The sequence below is a fragment of the Schistocerca serialis genome, chromosome 5 (genome assembly GCF_023864345.2).
Source record: "Schistocerca serialis cubense isolate TAMUIC-IGC-003099 chromosome 5, iqSchSeri2.2, whole genome shotgun sequence".
NCBI classification, from domain to species: Eukaryota; Metazoa; Arthropoda; class Insecta; order Orthoptera; family Acrididae; genus Schistocerca; species Schistocerca serialis.
In genome coordinates this window covers 717607184-717625924 of record NC_064642.1, presented here as the reverse complement: position 1 = coordinate 717625924, position 18741 = coordinate 717607184, and the positions used below count along the sequence as shown (strand labels likewise).

General features: G+C 44.4%; 1 protein-coding gene across 1 annotated transcript in view; it reads left to right on the top strand.

Annotated features, from left to right (window-relative positions):
• Window positions 1-18741, top strand: part of LOC126481200 (L-asparaginase-like) — a 391393-nt gene that overhangs the window by 174781 nt on the left and 197871 nt on the right. Inside the window, exon 3 of the mRNA XM_050104797.1 lies at window positions 17447-17558. Within this exon, the coding sequence (XP_049960754.1) occupies window positions 17447-17558 (112 nt within the window). The remainder of the gene's footprint in view (window positions 1-17446; window positions 17559-18741) is intronic.

Genomic DNA, 18741 nt, shown 5'->3' with positions numbered 1-18741 from the left:
AAAAATGAAACGACTCTGTAACAAGTCGCCGAAGACCGCCGCTCTCTCATACTAAAATGCTCATAAAATATCACTTAATAATCTGTAAAAGTTGGTCAACGGAGTTCTGGCACACGTTGTACATCTACAGAAGATAAGTAAATCATTGACATTTAATCTGCATTTTGTATTGCCAATGAACTCCCACTACACTGCTTAATTCTATTGATAGTTATACACCGCAATATTTTTAACTGTTTTTGTTGCACAGATCATCTCGAGCCTAGTAAGGAAATTTTATGTAAAAATTTCTGTCTATTGGATTAGGTTTTAAACGGTGCCAGATTAAATCAGTCATCGCGTGTGAAAGTTGCGACATAGTTTCAAAACAGGCATACTATATCACATTTTTACGAATATTGAAGCATTAAGTTCCAAATTTTTTATTCGGAAGAAACATGGATTTATACAAATTAGACGGCAAATTAAATTTTGTTTCAGGTATTGTGAGCGAGGAATATTCTCAAGCAAAACTGGTGGTCAGTGTTTTAATTCTGTGCTGGTAATAGACGTATAGTGTGTGGGAGCGTTCCAATTAAATGGATAATGGGGTGTACTATGATACTCCCTCCAAAGATATAGATTGGAAATTATTTCTCTACTAACCTGAAACTTTATCGAAGTGCAGAATGTTGTAAACCACTGAACAAACAGAAGCTTGTCCCACCTGCAAGATCTTTATATGAAAACTCGAAAAAATAGAGGAAACTGATATTCCCACCTACTAGATGCACACACAATAAAGGTGGGAAATGTGCAGAAGCAGTCAATTCGACAATTTACATGGGAGGAAATAATGGTCCAGCTCTATGCACGTCCATATTGGATCTTCTCAAATTTCCACAGAGATCACACGCGATCATGAAGGCTGTCTAACACATAATGAGTATTAGGTCACTATTCAGCCGTCTGGAGGGCGACATGATTAAGTCAGCTACATCCCTGTACCCCTCCTCTCTTTCCATTTGGATGGCTCCTGCTGTTAGCTGGAAATGTGAATCATACCCACCACAGGCCACTGCCGCCACGTACTCCTCCTACACCAGACACAAACGTCCTAGGAAACTGGCCACATATATTTTATCACTGTACTCACAGTTAAATACACACGTCGAAAACAGTTTTGCATCGCCTTGGTTCCAAAAGTTCCAGAACCTGTACAGAATATCGGAATAGAAATCAACATAAACATCATTTTCCCCCTTTTTATTGCTCATGAAAACCACAGTTTGCATCTTGCACCAACATATAGCAAGACCTTCAGAGGTGGTGGTCCAGATTGCTGTACACATCGGTACCTCTAATACCCAGTAGCACGTCCTCTTGCATTGATGCATGCTGTATTCATCGTGGCATACTATCCACAAGTTCATCAAGGCGCTGTTGGTCCGCATTGTCCTACTCCTCAACGGCGATTTGGCGAAGATCCCTGAAAATGGTCGGTGGGTCAAGTTGTCCATAAAGAGCCCTGTTTCATCTATCCCAGGCGTATTCATGTCTGGAGAACATGCTGGCCACTCTAGTCAAGCGGTGTCGTTGTCCTGAAGGAAGTCATTCACAAGATGTGCACGATGGGGGCGCGAATAGTCGTCCATGAAGACGAATGCCTCGCCAATATGCTGCCAATATGGCTGCACTATCGGTCGGAAGATGGCATTCACGTATAGTACAGCCGTTACGGCGCCTTCCATAACCACCAGCGGCGTACGTCGGCCCCACATAATGCCGCCCCAAAACAGAAGGGAACCTCCACCTTGCTGCACACGCTGGACAATGTGTCTAAGGCGCTCAGCCTGACCGGGTTGCCTCCAAACATGTCTCCGATGATTGTCTGGTTGAAGGCATATGCAACACTCATCGGTGAGGAGTACGTGATGCCAATCCTGACCGGTCCATTCGGCATGGTTTTGGGCCCATCTTTACCGCGATGCATGGTTTTGTTGTTGCAAAGATGGACCTCGCCATGGGCGTCGGCAGTGAAGTTGCACATCATGCAGCCTATTGCGCACAGTTTGAGTCGTGACACGACGTCCTGTGGCTGCACGGAAAGCATTATTCAATATGGTGGCGTTGCTGTCAGGGTTCTTCTGAGCCATAATCCATAGACAGTGGTCATCCACTGCAGTAGCATGTCATCGACAGTTCCAGTCTGTCTGTATCTTTTCCATGTCCGAACAACATCGCTTTGGTTCACTCCGAGACACCTGGACACTGTTTTAGTTGAGCAAAAGGCAGGAGGCCGGCTTGGTCATTCATTGTACAGGAAAGCGCCACACACTGATCGACGACTGAATGCCGTTAGTTTTCGCCACTCTGTACACAGGAAGTCGGTCCTGAGCACATTAGTACACAGAACAAAAGTGTTTTCTGACGACGACCGCCAACTGTCTGAATCGCAGCACATGAGACACGTGTTCAGAGAGAATGGTTATGCAGGAGGGACATTGCAAACGCTTTCAAGTGCCACCGAAGAAGGAAGCCTTGTAAATCGCAGAAGAGGCCAAGCTGGCTGCTTTCTTGTCATACTGTGGGGCAACGAGCAGCAAGTTAGGACGTGTGCTGCAGAGGTAAGAACTGAGACCAGTGTTGCAGCCCTCCCCCTAGACACGAAATACGCTGCGCCCTGTTAAACGTAACATAGCTTTTCGTGTGCACGGTGTGTATGGGTCCTTTGCGAGTGCGGCGGCATCTGTACGGATCAGACAATTTGCGCAGTTGCAGAGCGTTGTACCGAGCACAAGCGACATAATCCTGTCAAACAAAAGGAGCTGACAAGTCTGCCTGAGCATTGCCTGGAAAACTGACACAAAATGCAGTTTGAAAACACGAAAGTCTTGGCTCATATGTCAGTATGTTGGGGTTCTGTTATAAAAGAGGCGCCCGGGATTAGAATCAACAGCAAGTTTCAACAGAGACCAGGAGTACACACTTACAAGGGAACATCCCCATCACCCCCCCCCCCTCAGATTTAGTTATAAGTTGGCACAGTGGATAGGCCTTGAAAAACTGAACACAGATCAATCGAGAAAACAGGAAGAAGTTGTGTGGAACTATGAAAAAATAAGCAAAATATACAAACTGGGTCGTCCATGCCTAAGATAGGCAATATTAAGGGCAATGTGAGCCGAGGAGCGCCGTGGTCCCGTGGTTGTGGTTAGCGTGAACAGCTGCGGAACGAGAGGTCTTTAGTTCGAATCTGCCCTCGGCTGAAAATTTTGCTTTCTTTATTTTCGCAAAGTTATGATCTGTCCGTTCGTTCATTGACGTCTCTGTTCACTGTAATAAGTTTAGTGTCTGTGTTTTGCGACAGCACCGCAAAACCGTGCGATTAGTTGACGAAAGGACGTGTCTCTCCAATGGGAACCGAAAACATTTGATCGCAAGGTCATAGGTCAACCGATTCCTCCACAGGAAAACACGTCTGATATATTCTATACGGCACTGGTGACGGCATGTGTGTCACATGACAGGAATATGTTGTCGACCCACCTAACTAGTACACTTGGCGAATGGGTAAAAAGATTCTTCTACCTTGCCCGATTTAGGTTTTCTTGTGGATGTAATAATCACTCCAAAAAAAGTGATGAAAACATAAGGGTTTGTCACATAAACTGAAAATAAAAAGTTAAAATTTTCGGTCGAGGGAAGATTTGATCCAAAGACCTCTAGTTCCGCAGCTGATCACGCTAACCACGGGACCACGGCTCTCCTCGTCTCACATTGCCCTTAATATTGGCTATACTGCACATGGACGACCCAGTTTGTATATTTTGATTATTTTTTTCATAATTCCACACAACTTCTTCCTGTTTTCTCGATTGATCTGTGTTCAGTTTTTCAAGGCCTATCCACTGTGCCAACTTATAACTAAATCTGAGGGGGGTGCGATGGGGATGTTCCCTTGTTAGTAGGGCGTGGGGGAGGGTTTTGGATGTCGAAAGGAAGCAACGACGGATGCTTAAACGCTTGTAGGGGGGCGGGAGCGGCTGTTTCAAACGTGGCGCCATCCTCTCGCTCTGTCTGTCCTCACTCAGTCCCGCGTCGTCTCGGAGCTGCTATCAGCTGCCCAACTCACCTCCCAACGCACACGTCCTTTCGGTCCTCTCTCACTGGTGCCAGAGGCTGCAGTCGTGGCTATATAAGCGGAAGAGCGTGCCAGTTCTGGCAATCACTGGTTTTACTCCTAACGACGATGGCCATCGAAAGCTCGAAAATTTTATTCAAATTGACGCAGCTTGAAAACCGAGAAGAATTTATTCAATTAGCCATTTGATTGGTTAATGGCTATGCGTTGCACATCCTTGAAGAAAGCACCTAAAAATCCGAATCAGTTCCCGAAATGTGATGTAAAAGTGATAAAATTTTTTTTACCATGCACGTATTCTGTTTTTCTGGTTCTCACGTTTCGTGTTTGTGACGTTAGGGCAGTGGGCAAGTAGCATCTAACACATAAGTCGAAAACACGACGAACCAACCGATAATGTTACGCAAGTTTTTTATCCATAGTGCCAATATGGATTCTAATTTTCAGGAGTCACGAGTGGAAGTGACCTCACGATCACGTGACCAACTTATAAGATCGTATTACTTCCCAGTAAATAACTGGCAAAACTACAAGGTGTGATAAAAAATGTGTTTAGTAATTTTATTACAAACAAAATAATAAGCTTACATGGAATATCATCAACCTCCTTCAAAGTAATGTCCTTGGGCAGCAATGTACTTACCCCAAAGTTAAATCTATGACTGGAAAATATTTCTGGAAAGCTGCTTCTGGGAGGACATTCAGCTGCTCTGTCGTGGCACGCTGTGTCAGGAATGATGTCAAAACATTTTACTTTAAGAAAGTCTTTAGTTTCGGGAAAGAGCCAGACGCCGCATGATGCTAAGTCTGGTGAGGCGGATGTTGACAGACAGGAACACTTCTCCTGGCCAAAAACTCGCGAATGAAAAGCGAAGTGTGGCACGCCGCGTTGTCGTGACGGAGGAGGAAGCTGTTGGTCCAGTTTCTGGTCTCTTTCTTTGTACAGACGAGGCAGTATGCCGCCATAAATTTCAGGGATTACAGTTGTTCTCTTTGGAACGGACTCTGATCGCATCGCACTATGCCATAAGTATCGAAAAAAAAAAAACAATGATCAGGACTTTGATGTTCGATTTCGACTTACATGCCTTTTTAGGGCGAGGGGATTTACTTGTTTCCCCAGTGGGAACTCTGAATTTACGTCTCAGGCTCATAGCCAGAGACCCAAACTTCATCTCTAGTCAGAATTTTGAGATGGTGTCCTGGTCTGAAAGAAGACGATGCTTCAACTAAGTGCAAACTGACACACGATTATCCTTCTGTTCACCATTCAAAAATCTGGGAACAAATTTTGCCCTCACGTTTCCTTTGCAAACTATCGGTTAAAAATGCGTCGGTAAGCCATCGAATAGTTATTCGCCTTTTTGAACGAACAGTTTTGCCACTTAAGCGCCTTTTAATGGACGTTCTAAACGTTCCTTTTCTTCTACTGACACATTTCCGCTTTTAAATCTCCCACACCCCTTGAAAAGTCTTCAGAGTTACAGCATTACCCCATGAACCAATTTCAAATTTCATGATTTTCTTCGGCACTTTTTGGCAACTCGAAACAGAACTTAATGTTAACACGTTGTTCGAAATCCATGATGCGACAGACCTAGTAAATGCAACTGCGTTCTAGCGTCACTGGTCCCTGACTGCTAGGTCAGAGTGTCCCAGCTAACGCTGCCTGTCCCAGCGGCTCAGGCTATTTGACAAATTACATCAAATGGTTTTAGCGTCAGCATTTGCTGCTACAAAAGTTCATTCGCCGTACAACAGGTAATGACTTACGTGTGCCCAACAGAACAATTCCTTTAGGTATCGGGAAGACCAAATTTGTTCTATAGCTTTGCCAGCAAGTCAGCCAGCCTCTCTGTCGTTACAGAAAAGTACAGCTGTTCTTTGCATTCTGTCTTATCTGCATCGAGACAATGACGACCACAAGGTTCTTCCATACTCTTAACACTAGCAGAAATCTCTGGGAAAGTGTAGTTTCGGCAGCGATAGTGCGGGTGCATAACTGTAATGATTTCCAGGTAGGCAAATAGTTAGCCAGCCACCCTATCTGCCATTAACAAATGTTTCGTTAAACTCACATTATTGTAAAGCATGCATTCCATACTGATTCTGAAATGTAATTTGCTTACGACGAGTAGATAGTCTTCCACACGCAAATCATGGAGTTCCACCAAGATATAGTGTACAATAGAACTGTCAGCATCGCTGTTTGATAGTTTGTGTAATCAATTTACATGTTAAATAATTAAAACGCTAGGCATACAGAGCATAGTTTTATAACCAGTTATCAATCCTGATTATCCGAAATGTGTGTACTTCCACACTAGTCAACTGGCAGCCTGTATGTATCTACTTTGATTCTGCAGATGATGATGTTTTAAATCCTATGTCAATCAGTCTTGTTATTTGTATATGCGTACAACAAACAATGGAATGCGGTTTATGATCATCATGACTACTAACAGCAAATGCTTTTTGCTGTTGACGATTATTCGTACTAGTAACAAAAACTGCTAGGTAAAGACCATAATGACAGCATACCCAGTCACGTGATCTTCTGCTCTTACCTTCTAAATCGGACTGTACTTACAGTTTGTAAATTCCTAGCCCAGTTAACACTGTTTTGTGAGTGCTGTGACATGGTACACCAGAACCAGGGCTGGGGTGCGGGAGGGTACCCATCAATGACAAGGATCGCGAATGTATTTTTATATGTACAGTGTTACTGTGCGCGCCTAAACGCGTACTAAAGGAGGAATGTAGCTGCGCATATTTGTCCAACTCCGATAACTGTATGGAAAACATAGTTAACCTAGCATAAACGGTCGTTATAATGTACGAGATCTGTTCAAAAAAATTCCGGAACGTTCGTAATTTCGCGCCAATGGTGTGTTCGAGCGAAACGCGGTTGGCATCCCTGCGCAAGCCTGTGTTTAATGTGTAATTCCCGGAAGTTTCGTTGTTGTATGTCTGTTAGTGATTGTTCAGTGCTGTATTGAGTAGCACCTTCTGTTGTACAGTTTGCGAATTTCGAGATGGCAGAGTTAGAGAAGCAACGCATCTGCATTAAATTTTGCGTGAAACTCAAGAAAACTTTTACAGAGACACGCGAAATGACGGAGGATGCCTACTGTGATGAGTGCTTAAGGCGTACTCGCTGTTGCAAATGGTTCAAAAATGGCCGAACGGAAATTAAGATGACCGTCGTTCAGGACGCCCTTTGACGTCTACGACGACGCTCATTTTAGGAACGTCAGCAAAATGGTGCGTGCCAATCGATGTCTGACCGAGAGATTGCAGAAGAATGTAACATTCAGTTGGGTCATGTCATGAAATCCTAACACAGCATCTTGGAATGCATCGTGTTGCCGGCAAATTCGTCCAACGGCCCACGAGTCAAGACCAGAAAAACCTTCGCCTCGCTATCTGTGAAGAGCATTTGGATCGGGCAGATGAGAACGAGATGTTCCTTAAGAGATGTATAACTGCTGATGAGACGTGGGTCTATCGTTATGATGTTGATATCGAGGTTCAATCTTCACAGTGCGTCCGGGAAAGATTCTCGAAGACCAAAAAAAGCGCGTCAGGTCAGGTCAAATGTTAGAGCCATGCTGATAGTTCTCTTTGATTCTGAAGGAGTAGTTCATAATGAATTCGTGTCACAGGGACAGACTGTTAATCGATGGTACTATTGGGAGGATTTTCAGTGCCTGCGAGAAAACGTGAGAAGGAAACAGCCTGAAATGTGACGAGACAATTCATGTCTCTTGCTTCCACGATAACGCAGACGTATTTTCATCCCTGTTGGTGCGTGACTGCTGCACAAAAAAATCAGTCACTGCGCTTCCCCACCCTCCGTACTCTTCAGCTTCCGAAATGGACCAAAAATTTGGTAGTGGTGACCCGCCCCTCCCCCCCCCCCCCCCCATTTGAGCGTTTGAGATAGGACGTCTAAAACTGAAAAAAAACTATTTTTCAAAAATATGTTCATTTTATAGCGCACATCTTTCTGAGGAGTTTGATACATAAAACATTTATGTTCGAGAAAACGTAAAACATGTTATTCGGCCTTATGTGTGCCAAAGTGAAGTGCCACGCCTCTTCACACGGCGTTCTTCTATCGCACGTCACTGTATTTCGCTCTGTGGAAATGAAACGTGTATACTTTGTGATAGAAGCCACCGAAACTATATTCAGGACAGCGGAAATTAAAATGTCCTGTGCAGCCACTCCTGCTCACCGTCAGCCGGTTTGACAGCCTTCCCTCCTAAATAATAGCATTATTGTGAGGAACAAGAGCTCTTCAGAAAATTTGCACTCTTCATTGCGTATTAGTTCATAACTTTCTCTTTTGTGTGACGTAAACTTACATTTAGGAAACATAAAACCAGTAAATACAAAAGACAAGCAAAACTGTACACATTTCTTAAATCCTAGGTCCCAGCATTCTTTTCTCTCTAATCTTCCTACCTCTTCTAAGTTCGTCAAACGTTTTGCTACATGAAAAATCAAAATGTCGTTGTCTAATACTGAAAAAGCTGTTAATACGAATAGTACCCAAAAGTTGTGTGGTTTCTCGATTTGATTACGTCTATTTCGTCACTGCCTGCTAGATAAAACGAAATAGGCATTTCTAATATTGCAGCAATTGTAACACACGTTAAATAAGGGAGACTGTTTTGGTACGAATGGTCATTTTTATGTACCTCATTTACTTAAATAACGTGACAGAACATTATTCGCGAGGTACCAATATGAAATGCCTATTAGGCCTACTGCAAGCAAAAAGTTTTATGCTAGGAAGTAGTTTCACATTTCATTCACAAGCTCCAGTTTCTGAAGCGTGAGACCGAAAACGACTAGTACGAAATTTTTATAGAAATTTGGAATCATCATATTTCTCCATATAAACTGTGTGAAGTCGCCGTTTGCCGGCCGCTGGTGGCCGAGCGGTTCTGGCGCTACAGTCTGGAACCGCGCGACCGCTACGGTCGCAGGTTCGAATCCTGCCTGGGGCATGGATGTGTGTGTTGTCCTTAGTTTAGTTAGGTTTAAGTAGTTCTAAGTTCTAGGGGACTTATGACCTCAGCAGTTGAGTCCCATAGTGCTCAGAGCCATTTGAACCATTTTGAAGTCGCCGTTTCTTCTCCTTCCTCTTCCAAAAAAACAATCTTGTCGTCACTAATTTTGTAACTATTCCTGCCACTGTCAAAACTTGTTCTCCGGTTAACTTCACTAACCCTGCCAGAATCACAGGTACAGTTATCCCGCGTTAGTTCTGCAGTTAGGCGTTATTCTGTGTTCGTACAACGCCTTTTCCGCGTTATTCTGAGAATGGAACTTAAAGCGGCTTCTGACCATGGACTGTACAGTCTTCTGTCAAAATTTCATTTTCTTGGATACCTCGGGAAGATAATAAGTAATCTTTCTTACCTGTTATTCTTGTTAGTCGGGCCGCGCAGGGTAACCGCGCAGTCTTCGGCGCCTTCCCACCGTTCGCGCGGCGCCCCGTCGGAAGTTTGTGTGTGTGTGTGTGTGTGTGTGTGTGTGTCGTCCCTAGCGTAAGTTGGTTAGATTAGGTAATGTGTAAGCCTTGGGACCGATGACCTCAGAAGTTTGGTCCCATAGAAACTTACCACCGATTTCCAATTGTTAGTCGTTCATTTCCACTCTGGTAATCTGAATATCTGAATTTCGCTAGTAACTATAACAACGCTGATCATTTGTACATCCAATCATTCACACAAACAACAGCGATCGGCATTCGCCCGTTCGAATTTATTCGGCTCAGCTCGTATAGCCCAGTTGGTTGGTTGGTTGGTTTGGGGAAGGAGACCAGACAGCGTGGTCATCGGTCTCATCGGATTAGGGAAGGATTGGGAAGGAAGTCGGCCGTGCCCTTTCAGAGGAACCATCCCGGCATTTGCCTGGAGTGATTTAGGGAAATCACGGAAAACCTAAATCAGGATGGCCGGACGCGGGATTGAACCGTCGTCCTCCCGAATGCGAGTCCAGTGTCTAACCACTGCGCCACCCCGCTCGATATATAGCCCAGTCCCCTTTTGTCTGCGGTAAAGTTTTTCATTGCTAGACGCGACGGGGATTCCCTTGGCAGAGACATCACGTACGATGTGCACACATTCGAAATCAGACTTACGATCCGTTCAGAAATCACCTTAGAATTTGTTCAAAAAATGTTCAAAGGCCAGTTGAGAAGTGTTTCAAAATCATATGAATAATCTATAGGCCAACGTGCGCTGGATGCTAGACGCCTTGTGAAACAACGTTTTTTTCTTCATGAATATGATTTTGGCGCCCCCTGTAATTGCCGCCCGGGGAAGATACCCCGATTTGCGGCCCTCCCTTCCCCTCCCTGCCCCGTCTCATAGGATCCAGGCCTGCTCTACAGTCCTGGCCCCTGTGGACATTTTTTTTATTTCCAAAATTGAAAATCCCGTTGAAGGAACGAATATTTGCAACGATAGACGAAATAAAAGAAAATTAGCAGACGGTGCTTCGCGCGTTGCAGCAAGAGGCGTACCAAGCCTGGTTCCGAAACTGTAAACGGTGTTGGGTGCGGTGTATTTAGAAGGAGACCATGCACAATAATAAAAGATAAGCGTAGAAAAATTTTGTGGACAAATTTCCGGAATTTTTTGAAAAGACGTCGTGTGAATGACTTTGATCTCGTGTCAAGTAGAACTAAGACGGATATTTTAACAGAATTATATGGACAATTTCGACTTTGAGCCTCAATCCTTGCCTAACCCACACAAATGCTTGCTCAGTAGTGGCAAAAGGCGTAGAACACATTATTTTATACAAGTACACCAACAGTACAAATTAATAGATTTCCATGTTAAATAATGAAAACTATAGCGAGAAAGCTAATAGGTTGCATTAGATCCCCACCTTACATACATAGTTCAGTCATATGCAGTAACTTCTTTATGAACCTTGGTGTGATGTAGGCAGAATATGAAATACGTTTCTAATACTTTTTAATAATAATATGCTGCTTATACACTACTGGCCATTAAAATTGTTACACCACGAAGATGACGTGCTACAGACGCGAAATTTAACCGACAGGAAGAAGATGCTGTGATACGCAAAAGATTAGCTTCTTAGAGCAGCCACACAAGGTTGGCGCCGGTGGCGACACCTACAACGTGCAGACATGAGGAAAGTTTCCAACCGATTTCTCGTACACAAACAGCAGTTGATCGGCGTTGTCTGGTGAAACGTTGTTGTGATTCCTCGTGTAAGGAGAAGTGCGTACCATCACGTTTCCGACTTTGATAAAGGTCGGATTGTAGCCTATCGCGATTGCGGTTTATCGTATCGCGACAATGCTGCTCGCGTTCGTAGAGATCCAATGGCTCTTGGCAGAATATGGAATCTGGGGTTCAGGAGGGTAATATGGAACGCCGTGCTGGATCCCAACGGCCTCGTATCACAACAGTCGACATGACAGGCATCTTATCTGCACGGCTGTAACGGATCGTGCAGCCATGTCTCGATCCCCGAGTCAACAGATGGGGACGTTTGCAAGACGACAACGATCTGCACGAACAGTTCGACGTCGTTTGCAGCATGGACTATTAGCTCGGAGACCATGGCTGCGGTTACCCTTGACGTTGCATCACAGACAGGAGCGCCTGCGATGGTGTACTCAACGACGAACCTGGGTGCACGAATGGCAAAACGTAATTTTTTCGGATGAATCCAGGTTATGTTTACATCAACATGATGGTCACATCCGTGTTTGGTGACATCGCAGTGAACGCACATTGGAAGCGTGTAATCGTCATCGCCATACATGCGTATCACCCGTCGTGATGGTATGGGGTGCCATTGGTTACACGTCTCGGTCACCGGTTTTTGTCATTGACAGCACTTTGAACAGTGGACTTTACATTTCAGATGTGTTAAGGCCCGTGGCTCTACCTTTCATTCGATCACTGCGAAACCCTGCGTTTCAGCGGGATAATGCACGACCGCATGTTGCAGGTCCTGTACGGGCCTTTCTGAACACAGGAAATGTTCGACTGCTGCCCTGGCCAGCACATTCTCCAGATCTCTCATCAACTGAAAACATCTGGTCAATGGTGGCCGAGCAACTGGCTCGTCACAATACGCCCGTCACTACTCTTGATGAACTGTGGTATCGTGTTGAAGCTGCGTGGGCAGCTGTACCTGTACACGCCATCCAGGCTCTGTTTGACTCAATGCCCAGGCGTATCAAGGCCTTTATTATGGCCAGAGGTGGTTGTTCTGGGTACTGATTTCTCAGGATCTATGCACCCAAATTGCTTGAAAATGTAATCACATGTCAGTTCTAGTATAATATATTTGTCGAATGAATACCCGTTCATCATCTGCATTTCTTCTTGGTGTAGCAATTTTGATGCCCATTGGTGTAAGTAATAAGTGTATTGTCTACATGAAGATACTACAATATTCCATTAGAATACGTTTTAATGTCGTCGAGTTCCATTTTTTAGGAAGAGTGTGTTTATTTAAAAAATAATAATGCACATTAAAACACTAGGGCAATGAAAATGCTCATAGGCCGTCAGATAACATTACCAGGTGGCCCTACCAAATCAACAGCGACTGGCATAACGCTCTGGACAGCAGCGACATGGCACAAATGGTATTTGCGCTGACGTCTATGGCCACCTCTCCCCTTTTCACGAGAAGGTCCCGTCGCGGTGGAAAACTTTTTTTTAATGACTACCACCACGCACTGCTTTGTTTTAATGACTGCCACCATGCACGTGGCATTATCATATTTCGCGATAATATCAAACGAGCTGCCTTCCTTTCAACTTTTTCGATGTCATCCGTCAATACTATCTTATGCGGATCCCATACAGCACAGCAGTACTCCTGAAGAGGGTGTACAAGCTTAGTGTAAGCAGTCTCTGTAGTAGAGCTGCTGCATTTTCTGCCAATAAATCACAGTCTTAGGATTGTTGGCCCCACACATTATCTGTGTGATTGTGCCAGTTGATGTTATAGTCTCCAACTATTTAGTTGAGTTTACAGCCTTTAGGTTTCGCCGATTTATCGTGTAACCGAAATTTAGTAGAATCTTGTGGGTGACTTCTCACTTTTCATTATTTAGACCAGATTGCCGCTTTTGTCACCATTAGATATCTTGTCTAAATTATTTCGCAATTCGTTTTGACCACCTGATGACTTTACAAAACGATAAATGACTACATCATCTGCAAACAATCTTAAGAGGGCTGCTCATTTCGTCTTCCGAAATCATTTATGTAGATGAGGAACAACAGAGCGCCCATAACACTTGCTTGGGGTACGCCAGAAATTATTTCCGTTTTACTCGATGACTTTCCGTCAGTTGTTAGGGTCTGTGACGTTTCTGTCAGGTTCTCATAAATCCAGTCACAAAACTGAGACGACATAGGCATGTAGTTTAGTGAGAAGTCACTTGTAAGGAACGGTGCCGCAAGCCTTCTGGAAATCTAAAAGTGTTGAATTAATTTGACGTCCCCTGTCGGTAACACTCATTACTTAGTGAGAATAAAGAGCTAGTAGGGTTTCACAAGAATGATATTTTCTTAATCCGTGTTGGGCTATTTGTCAATAAATTGTTTCCTCAGAGGTGATTCATAATGTGTCGAGCACAGTATATGTTTCGAAATGTTATTGTTCAGTCAGTTCTGTCAACTTTTCGAGCGAAAAAGAAAAAAAAAAGCTTTCGCTTTATTGACTTACCCTGCTATAAGTTAACAAGAACGTAAAGCAAAGTATAAACTTATAACCCTGGGTTCGGTGTGGGGCGGAGTTGGGGAGGGTGGACTGCTGTGGCTTGTGGGGTTGCGAACCACTGTGGGGCAACGGCGGGACAAAGCCTCTCCGTCGTTTCCAGGTCTCCAGTTTAACACATACATGCAAAGTATAAACTTTGTACGCATGTCCAAAGCGTGTTTCCTCGTACACTGAGCAAGTGGACGCTCCTGGTTGCACAAGTGTTGGACAAAAATATAGAAACACCGCGAGAAAAGCATGCTTCAACATAAATGCAAATGCTAGCCGAGCTAACAGGTTGCGCAGTTGTATTTGACAACGAATGACGCCCGTGCAGTGTCCGCAATACGTAGCAAGAGTCAGTCGTGGTCAGAACAGCGTTCTGTGTAGTTGTGAGTGCATCATGTGACAGGTAAGTGAATTCGAACGTTGGGAAATGGTTGATGCTCGTATGGTGGCTGCTTTCGTAACTGAGATAGCCGAACTGTTTGGTGTTTCAAGAGGAACCATATCAAAGGAGCGGAAAACCATCATCCGCCAAGTCAGACTAAAGTCTGTGTTGAGTGGTCGTGCCAGAAGTTCACTGCAGAGGATTGTGACGAAAAAGAAACGGACGGCAGTTGCAAAAGTCGCTGCAGAAACGAACATCGCACTCGCGAAACCTGCCGATATCAAAATAACACGAAAGCAGTTTCATAAACAGGAAAAAATTCAGGGCGAGCTGGAATTCCTAAACCACTCACCACTGATCCAAATGCCAATAACAGTGAAACGTGGTGCCGAAGCCTTAAAACCTGGAATAAGGAGCATTGACAGAAAGTCATTTGGTCGGATGAGTCTTGTTTCACACTGTCTCCAACTTCTGGCTGAGTTTACGTTCCAAGAGCGAAGCATGGCGGGGGTAGGGAGATGATATGGGCGGCCATATCGTGGTATTCCATGGGTCTCATGGTTACCCTGAAAGGTCGTATTACTGACAAGGATTATGTGACCATTTTGCTTGATCACGTCTATCACATGGTACAATGTTTGTGCCCCACTTTTGGCGCTGCGTTCCAAGACGACAGGGCCCCTGGTCAAACAGCTCACATCGTCCAGCACTGGATTTGTAAGCACAAGGGTGAATTTTCACCACTCCCTTGCCCATCACAGCTACCGGAGTTCAATATTATTGAGCCCTTGTAATGTACTTTGGAGAGTAGGGTGCCGGTTAGCTAGCCACCACCATCATGGTTAGCAAATCATGCCGCTATTTTTCAGAAAGGAAAGTATAACAGTCCCTTGAAAACCATACAGGACCTATATCTGTCCATTTAGAGGCTACTGGAAGCTGTTTCGAATGCCAACGGGTTTCCTACACAGTATTAGGCATGGTAATGTGTTTTTGGTGTTGCCGTAGTTTTGTCCAACCCCTGTAAGTTTAGGTTCTTACACTATTCATTACGCAAAGACTACACACAATGCCGAGTAGGCCGCAGGGGATATAGAAATTCTGACACGGTGAGCTTAAGATAATGTACATAGCTCTGACTTCAGTGTATGTGCCATGTAGGTGACATTTCGTTAATTATACAGGATGTAAAGGAATTCCCTTTACAGGCTATGAGGACTTGTAGTGGGAACCAACACGGTTAAGTTCAGCATAGGAACTTATAACCAGAAATGTGCTGTCTCCCCGCTCCATTCAAAATACCACAACACACATTGCTCTCTGACTTCTGCAGCTTGTCATCTAGGTCCACTTAAAAGTAGGGCTCGATGTCATGACCACCGATATCAAAACAGATATGGTACCTTCATCCCATGTTCTGCTACACATAATCAACAATCCAGGTTCTTCAGCATCTGCTGTAGGTCTTGCCAGGACGCCACAGTGTGGTCCGGAAAATCAAGAATTTCGTGTGACCACACAGGTGGTAGTCTAGTGGACTGAAGAGAGATTGTGCAGGCCAAGCGATCAGGCCACCATGACCTATCCACTGCTGCCCAAATTGTTGGTCCAGATGCTTTTGGAACATGCATGAAAAGTGAGATGGTGTGCATCCTACTGGGCCAATACGTTTTGACACACATGCAGTGACACATCTTCCTAGAGCTCATGCAGTATGCCATCAAGGAATCGCAAGTACACGGAAATCATGATATGTTCAGTCACATTTCTATCCAGAAACCCTGCACAAATATAAAGACTGTATCATTCCCGAAAACCCACAGGAGCACGCAGCGCGTGGCTTTTCATCAGCCCACACATGACTTTTGTGGGAACTGAGAACACCTTCTCTGGTGAAGTTAGCTTCATCCATTAAAAGGACCCGCTATGGGAAATTGGACTTGTCCACACAAAGGGGCCAGAACCACCTGCAGAAGTGGGATCGTAACACAAAATCCTGTAGCTTAATTGCCTGTGCCTTCTGCAGATGCTACGGGTGTTACTACTGTTCATGCAGAACATGCCAGACAGTTCGGTGGTCGACATTTTCTGCCTGTTGTGTTTCTGATACTGGTTAGCGCATCCTCTTCCACTATGTGGAGTACGGGCTCTTCAAACTCGGGAGGGGGGGGGGGGGGGGGGGGAGACGAGACGAGACGAGACGCTGTGTACACAACTGACTAGCAGCTTTTCCATTCAGCAAGCTTCACTATGTAGTAACATCATGTCGACGTATTCCGCAAACACGTGGTTTACCTTGGTCAGCAGCATCACACTAAAATTAAAATGAGGGTACAGCTTGCATGTTTTACTGTAGTGAATGATTACTAATGTACTGTAGTACAGTAAGAACGAAGGTCACAGACACAACAGCATATACAAACCTCTCTGAGCAGATCACAAATGCAACTGAATGGCATGTAAACAAACTATAGTGGGCATTGGATATTAAGTTACTGGTGAATGACTTACATGACACCCTAGTCACTGACGCCAAATAGGGGGGATTTGTATTATTGTATTTGTTGTGTTATTCTGCGTTTCCGGACATGAGTTCCTATGCTGGAATTAATATTCCAGGTCCCAACTTCAAATCTCCAGTGTCTGTAAAGGAAATTTAGTTCACCCTGCATAATCCAATAATGTTACACACCTGTGTGCATATTTCAATAGCCTTTATGTAACGGTGTCAACTGTGTTGCTCCGGCTGTTCAGCCTGGCTTACGGGATTCTTATTTTTGTGAATGAAGAGGAGAAGAAAAGGCTCATCATACTACTTTCCTTTTTCTTTGTTCATGTCATTATAATGCCTGATGATTCCATCAGTAGTTGCGCGTCCGAGTTTTTCCTCCTTTCTTATGTATCGTGCCTCTACTCACCTATAATAACTCAGTCAATCCTTAGGAATAATCGTGACGTTTAACTGAAGAATTACTGACGCATATGACACATTATAACTAGATAAAGCAACATATTGCAAAGTTAAGGACAGGTATCAGGTTCAAGTCCTGTTTTTCAATTAACTGTTTGCTGCCACGTATTTCATATCTATTTAGTTGTGTCCGACGCTGTAGACACCAGGAATATTTGATGTGGCCTTCTTGTTACAGGGACGTGCGCCAAAAAAGCCGCGTGGTCTACACGGTAGTGGAATACGACCCACTGCTCGACTCGAGTAACATGACTGTCGATCACTGGATCAAAATTGCCAAGGACGTTCACGTGAGTACCTGACACAAATACCACGCTTTTCATGTCTCTAACAGTCAGTTTGTGCTTCTGAAATACGCTCTAAGACAGAAAAAAGACGCATCACGAAGGAAGCAATCGAATTGATGACAAATTGATATTGATACACTTGACACAGATATCGACGGAAGAGAAAAACTGTAAACTCTGGCGACCGATTGATGAAAGTTGCGCAGCGCTTCTGGCAAGGATATAATCAGGGGACATTTCGCTACCAGGGCATGAACTCTTTGCGAATTTAATTCCATGAATTCAGTTGGATAGTAACTATGCATCGCAGCCAGGCGCGTGAACATTATCCGCAGATGTGAGCATTAGAGAGGGAACGTGCTGTAATCGACGAATCGCTCGACATTTGAATGGGAGCGATGTCGCTATTCGATGACGTTGGCAGGAATGGGTGAACCGTGGCGGAACACAGCGTCAAGGAGGAAGCGCTCGAACTAGAGAGACGACAGAACGCGTTAAGAGCGAGCATTCATCAGAGCCCCGCCCATGATTATCATCGATCCGACGTACAACTGCAGCTTCAGTGACCACAAGGACTATTCGAGGCGGGTGACACAAAGGGGACTGAGATCACGCCGCCCCTTGCGCCGACTATCGTTGAACTCCATACACCAATAAACCCGTTTCTAGTGTTGTCTGGCACATGTGGTCTGGAGTCTCATTTACTGGAGTAGATTTTGTGTTCAGTGAAGATTCCCGTGTGGAGACGCCCCAGGCAGTGGTGGGATAACAACGTGACTGTGGCCCGCTACACGGCCCAACAAACAGGAGGGGTGATCTGGGGTTCTTTCTTTTCATAGCAGGAATTGCTTGCTCAATTTGTGAAATATTTGAACAAATCATCCAATTTTTCTGAAACTGTAATCAAGTGTTTGTCTGCATATGTACACTACTGGCCATTAAAATTGCTACACCAATAAGAAATGCAGATGATAAACGGGCATTCATTTGACAAATATATTATACTAGAACTGACATGTGGTTACATTTTCACGCAGTTTGGGTGCATAGATCCTGAGAAATCAGTACCCAGAACAACGATCTCTGGCTGTAATAACGGCCTTGATATGCCTGCGCATTGAGCCAAACAAAGCTTGGATGGCGTGTACAGGTACAGCTGCCCATGCAGCTTCAACACAATACCACA